Source organism: Doryrhamphus excisus, linkage group LG7, assembly GCF_037039965.1.
Source record: "Doryrhamphus excisus strain RoL-2023G ecotype Guam linkage group LG7, RoL_Dexc_Guam_v1.1, whole genome shotgun sequence".
Taxonomy (NCBI): domain Eukaryota; kingdom Metazoa; phylum Chordata; class Actinopteri; order Syngnathiformes; family Syngnathidae; genus Doryrhamphus; species Doryrhamphus excisus.
Genome location: NC_136363.1, coordinates 19,148,190 through 19,160,894, shown reverse-complemented (window position 1 = coordinate 19,160,894; position 12,705 = coordinate 19,148,190). Strand labels below are relative to the sequence as shown.

Here is a 12,705-nt window from a genome sequence, read left to right as displayed (position 1 = left end):
ATGTGCCCTGTGATTTGCTGGCGACTAGTCCAGGGTGTACCCCGCCTCTTGCCCGAAGACAGCTGGGATAGGCTCCAGCACCCCCTGCGACCCTCGGTAGAAAATGAATGAATGATTACATACAGATTACAGTGTTTACAATGCGTATATATTGCCCCCTTGAGAAGATGCTAGTTGTGTATTAGCATTTGTGAGATACCATACACGAGCTGTTTTAGTGTCACCCCCCTCTCTGCCGGGTCTAACACAATCCAGATGTGTCTGTGCAGGATCTGATATGTTAACTAGTAAAGGCAAGCAAGCTGTTCGTGAGCGTGCCTGCGATCCGTCCGCAGGCACCTGAAGCGGAATGGTTTTTTTTCCCCATGTGAGTAATTCCACGGTGCGATTACCTTCAACTTTGCACTCAAAGCCGTCACCGTTCTCCTCCAGGGTGGCCTTCTGGCTGCTTCTCTGGCCGTCCTCCTGGGCGCTTTCACTGTTGTTGTACACCCACTTTATTGTATCTTGCTGCATTGGGGTAAAGAGGGAAAAAAAAAGGAACACCATATGGCGCAGCACGCATTGAAATGTCTTTCCAAACATGTGCAAACATGGCATTGGAGGAGGCCGCAGTGGCCGCTAGCAAACCGCACAGTTGTGAGTCTGTCTCGTCTACCCACACCCAAAGCCACTGTGGCTTTACGGGCCAAGTTTACATGCTGCGCTTGCCGAATGGTCTGCGGTCTTTCTAATATACAAGTTAAACCCAACACACACACACACACACACACACACAGGGCGTCTCCCTTGTGTCTTTACTTAATATCAGGCCTATCTAACTGGAACGCTGTACTGCAAGGGGTGTACAAACTGGAAAAAGGGACGCTTTGATATTTTGTTATGTAAAGATGTTATATGTTTCATATTTTTAAGAAAAAACTGCATCTCAGCTTTGTGATGGAAAAATAATTTTAGTGAGTGAGTTTCTGTCTTGGATATTTTTTGTTAATTTTCTATTCATAACATTGTGACATTTTAATTTTATTGCAATAATATTCAAATTTTCCCACAACTTAATTTTCCAAAAGCTGTGTTTCTCATAATATTACATTTACTCATTAATAAAAAAAAAAATCTTTAATATTTAAACTCTATGCGATTAAAAAATATTTTTTTTCTCATAATATTTTGAGCTTAATCTCATAAAATTGTGACATTTTTATCTTAATTTTTTTTATTTAATTCCTGTAAAATTACTGCTATTTTTCCCCATTTCCATCAAGTGCTTTTATTTTAAATATATTGATAAAATATTTCTACTTTCTCCTTGTGACTTTATTCCAATAATATTTGGACTTTATTTTCGTAACATTCAAACTTTTTCTGAAATCAAATTTTCCAGAAATTAATTAATTTATTCCCTCATAATATTACATTATTACTCAAAAAATTAAGACCTTTTTCCGCAATAGATGACAATGTTTTTCTTACTTTATTCTGGTAAAACTTACTTTACTTTTCTTACTTTATGGTAAAATGACTGCAGATTTTTTTTTTTTTGCTGCTGTTGTGTTTTTGTTTACTTCTCGTGTTAAATCATATTTTTAGAATGAGCCGGGGGGGCAGTGAAATAACAGCCGCGGGTTGCAAATGGCCCCCAGCCAACATCATTTCCTATTTACATTACATTACATACGCACTACTAATAAATATATCACTATACACTTCACTTATTACATTGAAAAATATTGCAATTAAAGCTGGTTTTACCCACAATTCAATGAGAATCCTTTACCTGCGTGGGTCGCCTGTACTTCCTGCACGCCGTAACATGAGCAATGACGCTGGCGTGGCTCTCCTTGCTCACGTTGATGCCGTTCACCTTGATGATGCACTGGCCTGGGTGGAGACCGGCGATGGCCGCCACCGTGCCTGATGACGAAGGAGGAGAAGAAATGTCAGATGAGATGAGATGAGATGGGGTGGGGGGGGGGTAATGCATTGCACATCAGTATGCAGGTGCAAGACCGTTCAGGAACTGCAAGTCTTTAACATCCTGTATACACATTTCCCCCCCCCCCGATGTTAGTTCCTGTTTTGGCCGCTCAGGAGGAGTGTGTGAGAGGATGGAGAGGAGGGAAGTTGTTTATCTGGGGGAGACGACGGCTGCTCTGAGGGTTATGATTCAGACCAAAAAAAGAAGTCATCATGTACAAGACTAAATATCATTAGAAAATGCACACAGCCTATATATGACATTACAGATTAAGGGATAATGCTAATGTAAATACATGCAGTCACGCTTTGCTAACACCAGGATGCAAATGAACACAGAAGGGATAAAGCACCGGTGTCAAACACAAAGTGCAGGGGCCGAATTCGGCCCACACTTATTTGTTATATTACATGTATAATATTATTATTTAAAATACATATATTTTTGGTACTTTTAAATATAGTTATATTCTATAATTATGTGTATAATTTATTATAATACTGGAACAATCATTGATATGTGAGATTTTATTTAAATTATTTGAATATATTTATATTACATTAAGTTAAAATTAATGAATAAAAAAATCAGTTAAAATTAATTGATTCAATAAAAAAGAAGCTTGTGAAAATGCATCTGACAAGAATATTTATTTTGTTGTCAAATACAATTTAAAATTAAAAACATACATTTATTATTATTATACAATTATTTTAATATTATTCATAAAATACATATAATTTTGGTACTTTTTAATATAGTTATATTTTATTATTATTATGTGTATAATTTATTACAATACTGGAACAATCATTTATGTGTTTTTATATTTATATTACATTAAGTTAAAATTAATTAATTCAATAAAAAAAGAACCTTGTGAAAATGCATCTGTCAAGAATATTTATTTTGTTGTCAAATACAATTTAAAATTAAAAACATACATTTATTATTATTATACAATTATTTTTATATTATTCATAAAAATACATATATTTTTGGTACTTTTTAATATAGTTATATTTTATTATTATGTGTATAATTTATTATAATACTGGAACAATCATTTATGTGTTTTTATATTTATTTAATATATTTATATTACATTAAGTTTTCATATTTCATATTAATTAATATTAATTAATTAATTAATTTAATTTAATATTACAACACATATTTACACATGTCATTTTATTTAAATTATTTCAATATATTTATATTATATTAAGTAAACAACTTTTAAAAACAACAAAAAAAACCTTTCTGGCCTTTTAAGTTCTTTTTTTCCAACTTCAAATGAAAAATATATTGATTTATTTATGACGATTATCCACTAGAAATGACCAACAAGCTTACTGTACATGTGTGTACATGTGCGTCCAATTCCAGGAAGGATACAAGACATACTGTCCAGTCTGACTTGAATGGTTGTGATGGGAAAACAAGGTTAAATTCCCCTGAGAACAAGCAGATAAAGACATGGACTGTTTTTTTTTTATTGGACGCTTATCTTGTCTTAACCTTGATGGAGGCCCTTTAAACATGTGTCCTTGGGTTAGCTTGACAAAAGATGGTACTTTTGTAGAGAGGCTGATGTACTCGCAGCAACGTCCAAACCAAATACACACAAAAAAATGCTGCGACTCCCCCCCCCCCCAAAAAAACAAGCGCATGTGAGAAAACATGCCACGCCAAGCCCAAATAGCGCTGCTTCCCACTGTGCCGCAATAACATGACAAGTAACAGAAATGACTTCCAGACGGGGGACCGGCGGTGTCCTCTTACCTCTTCCGACAGCGTGCACCACAGACGGGCCGAAGCCACGGATCTGGAATCCCAAACCGTCGGCAGAATCCGGAATCTTCACCGTCCTGGAAGCAAAGCACAGATCCAAGCTGTAAGATGGAACGACTTTGCGTTGATGTTCCGCACGTGAGAACTTACTCTCTGGGTTTGGTGCTCACCAGGACCCTGAGAGGTCCTTTGGTGTTGAAGCACTGCTGAAGGAGGACTTCTACGTCAGAGAACGGCCTGAGGAACACCGGGTCTCCGTTTATGGCGAACAGCTTCTTGCCCACCTCCAGGCCGGCCATCTTTTAATCACAAGAAACCATGTTTACTGTTTATTTACTCCAAATGAAATGATGTGTGTTGTCACCTCAGCCGGGGAGCCCTTCTCCACCGATTTGATGATAGGCACCCTGTTCCTCTCCTCCAGGGTGAAGCCGTAGCCTCCGTCGCTGGGTCTTATCTTGGGGGGAAGGAAACAAGGCTCATCACCTCACAGCTTGGGTAAATAAACCAAACCAGGAAAAAACCAGGAAGTAAGGGATCACTCACCAGTAGAGACTTGGAAATGACGTTCTCCACTATTTTCAGGTCATGCTTGACGGGCTTGTGTTTGGTGTTGGAGCCCTCCATCTCTTCGTCGGCGAAGAAGCGGAAGAGCAGAGGCTCGTCCTTGAATTCGCTCTTTTCCAGCACTAGGGGACATAGAGTGAATTGAAACGTGCTCCATTTTTTTTTAATTTGATTTGATGAATTACTTCCTTTACCATGATGCATGAAACCGTTGTCGCACAGCTCCACTCCCAAAATCAGCGCCTCCTCTCTCGTTTTGCAGTCCCCCTGCAAGAGACGGAGACAGCGGTCAAATTCAAACCAGACACATCATTAGGTACACCCGCACACCGCTTGATAGTTCATACCTGTGCTATAAGCCAATCTATGAGCTTGTTGGCCATCACCACTGACTTGTAGGTCCTCAAATGGTAATCCTTGTCCCTGCAAATATAAACATATGTCAACATGTATTTATAACTATAAACCATGCATGGCCAGAATATTGCATTATAAATATACTGTGTTTTACAGCCATTGAGGAAAAAGTAATAATGATCATAATAATAATAATAATAATAATAATGACAAGTAAGGTGATATAAATGTGCTAAATAAGTTGTGGACAATTGATGCCAGCAAAACAACATTCCACTGAGCGGTGTTTGGTCCCTAGACCCCCCCCTTCATCTCCATCTCAGCCTGCCAGACTCCAAGAAACAGAGCCGTGACTTTCCCATGAACACGGAGCCCCCCCCCCCCTTCCCCTCTCCCCGAGGGACACGCAAAGGCCAAGTAATGGCCGACACGGGAAAGTCCACTAAACTACTGTGAGGACATGCAAATGTGTCTGCTAACGCCACGCACTCTAGTGTGGCATGAAGTATGGCGGACTCGTTTTTTTTTTTTGTTTGTTTTGTTTGCTGCCGAGCTTCCTCTACACTGCGACATTGTGTTATGTAACCGTATGTGACTGAACAAGTACGCCAAAACTGTTTGGACCAGAAACAGAAAGTCCTCCCGCCCTCTCCCGCTGAATAGAAGAGGCTGTCAGGAGTGATAAATTGGGGGGTAAACTCCAGTCTAGTGGGCACCCATATGTCCAGCAAGAGGAAACAGCAGGTTGAGGGGGCGGCACAGGGAAAGGAGCTTGTTTTGTTTCCATTAGCGGTTGTAGTCAGCACGCTTTTGCACAAAAAAAAAAGACAATGTCACACAAACCCGTGAAACTTTGGAGGACGAGTGAGACGAGGACAAAAGAAGAATCAATGGATTTGGAGTGCAAACCTGGTTAAAGGCCCAAATGGCTCAGCAATATGTTTATGCTAGTCAAAGATCTAGATGAAACAATCCCTCTAATTAAAGAACCAACTGCAATAACGCGAGTCAAAGATCCTCTATGTGACTGGAGTGCTCTGCTATTTTTTAAGGACTAACTGCGATAATGCTAGTCAAAGTTTGTCTGCACGACAGAACCCCCCCGCTGTTGTTAAAGGACCTACTGTAATAACGCGAGTCAAAGATCCTCTATGTGACGGGAGCGCTCTGCTATTTTTAAAAGACTAACTGCGATAATGCTAGTCAAAGATTGTCTGCACGACAGAACCCCCCTGCTGTTGTTAAAGGACCTACTGTAATAACGCGAGTCAAAGATCCTCTATGTGACGGGAGCGCTCTGCTATTTTTAAAAGACTAACTGCGATAATGCTAGTCAAAGATTGTCTGCACGACAGAACCCCCCTGCTGTTGTTAAAGGACCTACTGTAATAACGCGAGTCAAAGATCCTCTATGTGACGGGAGCGCTCTGCTATTTTTAAAGGACTAACTGCGATAATGCTAGTCAAAGATTGTCTGCACGACAGAACCCTCCTGCAAAAACGCAAGTCAAAGATCCTCTATGTGAGACAAGCATCCTGATGTTTTTAAAAAGGACCAACTGCAATAATGCCAGTCAAAGACCCTCTGCATGCCAGAACCCCCCTGCTGTTTTTAAAATACATACCGCAATAACGCAAGTCAAAGATCCTCTATGTGAGACGAGCATCCTGATGTTTTTAAAAAGGATCAACTGCAATAATGCCAGTCAAAGATCCTCTGCACAACAGAACCCCCCTGTTGTTGTTAAAGTACATACTGCAATAACGCAAGTCAAAGATCCTCTAAGTTAGAGGAGCATCCTGATGTTTTTAAAGGACCTATTGCAATAACGCAAGTCAAAGATCCTCTGTTAGAGGAGTATCCTGATGTTTTTACAAAGGACTAACTGCAATAATGCTAGTCAAAGATCCTCTGCAAGACAGAACCCCCCTGCTGTTGTTAAAGTACATACTGTAATAACGCAAGTCAAAGATCCTCTATGTGAGAGGAGCATTCTGATGTTTTTAAAGGACCTACTGCAATAATGCAGGTCAAAGATCATCTATGTGATTAGGAGCATCATGCTGTTTTTAAGGATCAACTACAATAATGCTAGTCAAAGATCCTCTATACTGTTTGACAGGATTTATTTGCTGTTCTAAGGACCTGCAACAAAAACCCGAGCCAAAGATTGTCTATTAGACAAGAGCGCATATTCACTCTAATTTATGAGCAACCTTTGCAGCCCCCACGTGATCCGTGTGGGGGGTTAAAGGTGACCCGATCCAGAGCTTTCCTGGGATGTCACATCCAGCTCCGTGCCAGGAAATTCCCACCTAATTAGTTTGCTCCAATTAGAGTCTGGCATTCCCAGGCTGTGTGCTGCATTGTGCTGAGAACGCACCCACGCTCCTTAATGCTGCGAGCGCCAGTATAGTAAAAAAAAATAAAAATAAAAAAGACTGGCAGCCAGAAAAGAAGGTTTGTGCATAAAGCGGTTTTGGCCCTGACATAAAGACACAAACAAAAACACACGCATGGAGAAAAAGCCGCCTTTAGGTTTTTAGCGGTTGGATCCAATAGGAGCGGAGAAAAGCATGGATGTTTGTTTTTAATTGGTGACTCGGCTTTGATGTGGCGAAGCATTCAGCAACCAAGCAAGGCATGCGTGCTAAGTCCAATAAAACTTGCCATTGTTTCCTCTATTGATTGGGACAATGTGATCTTTTAAGCAACATGTCATTGACTCAATGGATTGGATGGATTGATGGGAATACTCTCCGTCACATAACAGATATTTATTCTTCTAAAAAACAGGTTCATATTAATGTTAATGGTTTTTTTTGTAATGAGAAAAAGTGTAATGATAACCCTAGAAGACGGCTGGGATAGGCTCCAGCACCCCCCGCGACCCTTGTGAGGAAAAAGTGGTAGAAAATGAATGAATGAATTAATGTTAATGGGTTTTTTTTGTAATGAGAAAAAGTGTGATGATAACCATAGAATCGTAAATTAAATTAATGACATTGATATAAATATCCTTTGTATATAGCAGCAGGCAGGCTGCATGGCGGGTCGAGTGGTTAGCGTGCAGACCTCACAGCTAGGAGACCAGTGTTCAATTCCACCCTCTGCCATCTCTGTGTGGAGTTTTCCATTTTGGACTTTGGAAGAAAGTGTAAAATGTACCACTTCCACACAGAATAGGAGGATAATTTATTTTTACTCTGTCATGTTGGATCTAGGGCTGCACGGGGGACGAGTGGTTAGCGCTCAGGCCTCACAGCCAGGAGACCCGAGTTCAATTCCACCCTCGGCCATCTCTGTGTGGAGTTTGCATGTTCTCCCCGTGCAGTTTCCTCCCACATTCCAAAAACATGCTAGGTTAATTAGCGACTCCAAATTGTCCATAGATATGAATGTGAGTGTGAATGGTTGTTTGTCTATATGTGCCCTGTCATTGTATATAACAGTATAGTGTATAAAAATATTGTATATAACAGCTACTAAAGTCATCATATAGCAACTTCACACTCAAATATACAAACATGTACCAATATGAGTATATATATAAAAAAAAACTCTTTAAAAGTTTTCCCATACTGTATTGCATCTGAGCAACGCATTCATTGGGGTGCTGCAATGACGTTAGCCCCACTCTGGGCTCCTTAAATAAAGACACACATCATCAATAATATAACATGCAGATGTATTTACTACACTAAAACGGTCTGAAAGTTTAATGAATGTTAAAGAATGTTTTCGCCCACATTCCAAAAACATGCTAGGTTAATTAGCCACTCCAAATTGTCCATAGGTATGAATGTGAGTGTGAATGGTTGTTTGTCTATATGCGCCCTGTGATTGGCTGGCGACCAATCCAGGGTGTACCCCGCGCCTCTCGCCCAAAGACAGCTGGGATAGGCTCCAGCACCCCCCGCAACCCTTGTGAGGAAAAAGCGGTAGAAAATGAATGAATGAATTAATGTTAATGGTTTTTTTTGTAATGAGAAAAAGTGTGATGATAACCATAGAACCGGAAATTAAATGAATAACTGATGAATTGATGTAAATATCCTTTGTATACACCAGCAGGCTGACCTACCTGATGACAGGAGTGAAGAGGCTGTGAAGACGACAGAAGAGTCGAACGCCCTGCGAAGAAAAACAAAGAAAGAAACGCAATTATTGGCGTTGTGTTCAATGCCTCATGAATGTGGTCCCACTTAAGTCACCTCGCTTACCTTGGAGATGACGTCGTGCATGTCGCTTCTCGGGTGGTAGGTTCCGTCGTCGAAGCGGAAGCGGTACAAGACGGGCTCGGGTTTAAACTGGTGTTTGTCCGTGACTATGCGACAACACGCACATTTCAATGAATTGTGCAAGTGTAACCATGTGTTAAGCTCTGGTTCACTCTACTGCTTTTCAAACGGCGTTGACTTGTACAAGGCTAACCATGTAAAGTGTTTCACGGTAACTTGTGTTAAACTCTGGTTCTTCCTACTCCTTTCGGACATGTTATGTACGTCAACATAAGTTGTGTTAAACTCTGCTTCTTCCTACTCCTTTTCTAACATCTTGAAATATGCATCCATAACAATAAGTCCTTAAATGTAACTCGTGTTCTTCCCACTTCCCACTTCCAAGTGTGCCCATGTAAATGTCCTTCAAAGTAACTTGTGCTTCTTCCTACTCTTTTCAGACACGTTGGATTTTGTAAATGTAAACATGATGTACTTCAAAGTAGGCTGTGTTCAACTCTGCTACTTCCTACTCCTTTTCTGACATATTCAATTGTGCAAGTGTAATCATGTAAAGTACTCCAATGTAACATGGATTAAACTCTGGTTCTTCCTACTCCTTTCCTTGAATTGTAGACACAAAAATGTAAACATGGTGGACTTCAAATCAATTATGTTAATTATGTTATGTCATTATGTTAACCTCTGCTTCTTCCTACTCCTTTTCGGACAAGTTGGTGCAAGTGTCAACATGTGATGTACTTCAAATGAAGTTATGTTAAACTCTGGTTCTTCCTACTCCTTTTTGGACATCTTCAATTGGAGAAACGTAAACATGAGATGTACATTAATGTAAGTTGTATTAAACTCTGCTTTTGGTCAGGTTAAATTTTGTAGGTGTAAACATGATGTATGTCAAATTAAGTTTTGTACAACTCTGGGTTCTTCCTGCTGCTTTTCGGACATGTTGAATGGTGTGTTGTATTAAACTCTGCTTCACCCTACTGCCTTTTGGTCAGGTTAAATTTTGTAGGTGTAAACATGATGTATGTCAAATTAAGTTTTGTACAACTCTGGGTTCTTCCTGCTGCTTTTCGGACATGTTGAATGGTGTAAGTGTCAACATGTGATGTACTTCAAATTAAGTTAAACTGGTTCTTCCTACTCCTTTCTTTGAATTGTAGAAACGTGAATGGAAACATGTTGTACTTCAAATCAAGTTACATTAAACTCTGCTTCTTCTTACTCCTTTTCGGCCATGTTGAATGGTGCAAGTGCCAACATGTGATGTACTTAAATGTACGTTTGTTAAGCATGTCCAAAATAAATGAATCCACACGCATACTATGTACATTGCATTGTTTTCCACGTGTTTTTAGTGATGCAGGGAAGCAATAAGGTCCCCTAGACTGATTTTGTTGTTAGGAAGGTTCATACACTAAACTGACTTGTTAAAAGCACACCAAACATGCACAAACTAGAGGATATTAATAGCCATAATCCCTTACCTAAAGTGTCTGAAGGGAGGGTTTAAATGATGGGAGACCTGCTAAGACATAAAACAAGTGGAGGTTCTCCAGAGTGAGTGTGGCAGCATGCAGCGTGCTCGTTAGATGCGGTTAGCTTAGCAAATGACATGCTCTAGCACAAAGTTAGGCTGAAGGGAATTAGTTACCCACCATGGTGGATGATGCCATTCTCCAGCAGAGCTTGACCTAAGTGGACCCCTTCCTCCGGGTTGCCCGTTTCACCGATTTCCATCAGCCAGGAAACAAATTCACTAGGAAAAAAAACAAAAAAAAACACTGTCAACTGTTTTAAATAGCTATAAAACAGACACCATAAACCATGATATACTTTCATGTATTTGAACGCTCTCTTCCAGATTTTTAGATCCTTAAATGACAAATAACACATATTTCACTTTGTTTAAATAGCCGTAAAACTGGCTATATTAAAACCATGAATAAAACCCATCTTTCTTAAATCTTTTATTTTCTTTTTGTTTCATGTTTTTCATGTCTTTCATTTCACTACCAGACATATGTTTTAAATAGCCATAAAAAAGCCTATATCAGGGCTCCTCAATTACATTTGTCCAGGGGCCAGATTTTTTTTTTTCCCCGCAGCCACTATGAGGGCCAGATGGCGTCATTTTAAAATAATAATAATAATAATATTTTGTACTTTTATTGTATTTTTTCATGTTTTTTATTTTATTATACTGTGCTGTGTAGTATAAAATAGCTCATTAATTAAAATACATGGATTATTATTATAATAAGAATTAATATTAGTAGTTTTTTATTCAGAAGAATGCATATGTCTTATTTACAGTTACAGGCTTTGTGTGTTTTGTTTGCTAAACTTTGTTTATTCTCCACACACAAAGCAACGCTGTCAACTATGAAGGGATTTAAATAGGTCCGAGGTGAAACTGTCAATTGAAAACATTTTCCTGTTTAATTCCCAACTGGGAGAAGGAAATAAACTAAATCCCAAAACAACAAACAACGTGTAATCCTGTGATGGACCAAACAAGCTAAAATGTCTAAATTGTCCGTCATTTAGTGAGTGGCCCGAGAAAAAGAGGGCTATCTGATGACGTTCTTAATGTTGCGTCTCTCCATGCAAAGCAAATAAACACTGGAATTCAGAGCTTCCCGACATTGCACGCTCTTCAAGTAAAAGAAAAACACGAGTCCGCAGTTATGTTAATTTGTCAACTTTGTGTGTCTTAAACAGGAAAGGGGACACGGGAAGAGAAGTTCAATTCAAAGCAACGGCGATATTTATACAATGGCGTGGTTTATTCCATCCAGACGTTAATACGTTTCCATTTTGTTGATATATTGTTGTCGAAATATATACTGAGATTTTAAGGTATTACATAATTAATATGTTTTCCATTTTGTTGATACATTGTTGTCAAAATATATACTGAGACACTAGAAGCAAGGTATTACCTTCAGGCTAAAGCTAGGCTAGCTGATTAGCTAGTTGATAAAACGAAACAATAACACGTGACCACATTCTCATAATAGTCTGACTTTTTCACGTTAATTTACAACTTTATTCTCAAAATTGGAGGTGCCACAAAAATTACCACAAAAAGAGACATAAATAATAAAATTTAATTTAAGCTAGCTATTTTTGTATAGCTTTTTTTTTAGCTCGGCTAGCAGGTGAGTGACTGTTGCACCATAATTATGGACTCAATATTTGTTAATTTCAGCTTTTAATAACATTAACAACAATTTCTGCAGTATCACATATGAACATTTACCACAAAAAGAAACACAAATAATACAATTTTAATCGGTTTTACAAGCTAGCTATTTTTGTATAACTTTTTTTTAGCTAGGCTAGCAGGTTAGTGACTGTTGCACCATAATTATGGACTCAATATTTGTTTGCGATAAAAGCTGAAAAATTAATGTTTATTGCAGGTTTTAAGTGGAATGATGCTAGCTAATTAGCTTCAATCCAAGCAAACGGCTTCAAGACATTCATTTAACAGAGATTTTAAGGCATTACCTTGCTTCTAGTGTCAGGCTAAAGCTAGGCTAGCTGATTAGCGAGCTGATAAAAACGAAACAATAACACGTGACCACATTCTCATAATAGTCTGACTTTTTTCACAATAATTTACAACTTTATTCTCAAAATCGTAGATGTTTTTAACCCCCAATATGGTCCTAACACTCTGTCGTACAAAACAATAACAGAGATGCCAAGCAATTGTCATGCTTAAGCTAACCTAGCCACTTAGCGAGTGTAGCTTTGTA

General features: G+C 38.8%; 1 protein-coding gene across 4 annotated transcripts in view; it reads right to left on the bottom strand.

Annotated features, from left to right (window-relative positions):
- prex2 (phosphatidylinositol-3,4,5-trisphosphate-dependent Rac exchange factor 2) overlaps window positions 1-12,705 on the bottom strand; it is a 100,038-nt gene that overhangs the window by 39,172 nt on the left and 48,161 nt on the right. For all 4 annotated transcript variants that reach the window (XM_058059628.2, XM_058059625.2, XM_058059630.2 and 1 more), the window contains 11 exons: window positions 10,597-10,697; window positions 8,921-9,024; window positions 8,782-8,831; window positions 4,687-4,762; window positions 4,534-4,606; window positions 4,319-4,461; window positions 4,137-4,229; window positions 3,923-4,071; window positions 3,764-3,849; window positions 1,778-1,914; window positions 393-510 (listed from right to left, as the gene is read on the bottom strand). In XM_058059628.2, the coding sequence (XP_057915611.2) occupies window positions 393-510; window positions 1,778-1,914; window positions 3,764-3,849; window positions 3,923-4,071; window positions 4,137-4,229; window positions 4,319-4,461; window positions 4,534-4,606; window positions 4,687-4,762; window positions 8,782-8,831; window positions 8,921-9,024; window positions 10,597-10,697 (1,130 nt within the window). The remainder of the gene's footprint in view (window positions 1-392; window positions 511-1,777; window positions 1,915-3,763; window positions 3,850-3,922; window positions 4,072-4,136; window positions 4,230-4,318; window positions 4,462-4,533; window positions 4,607-4,686; window positions 4,763-8,781; window positions 8,832-8,920; window positions 9,025-10,596; window positions 10,698-12,705) is intronic.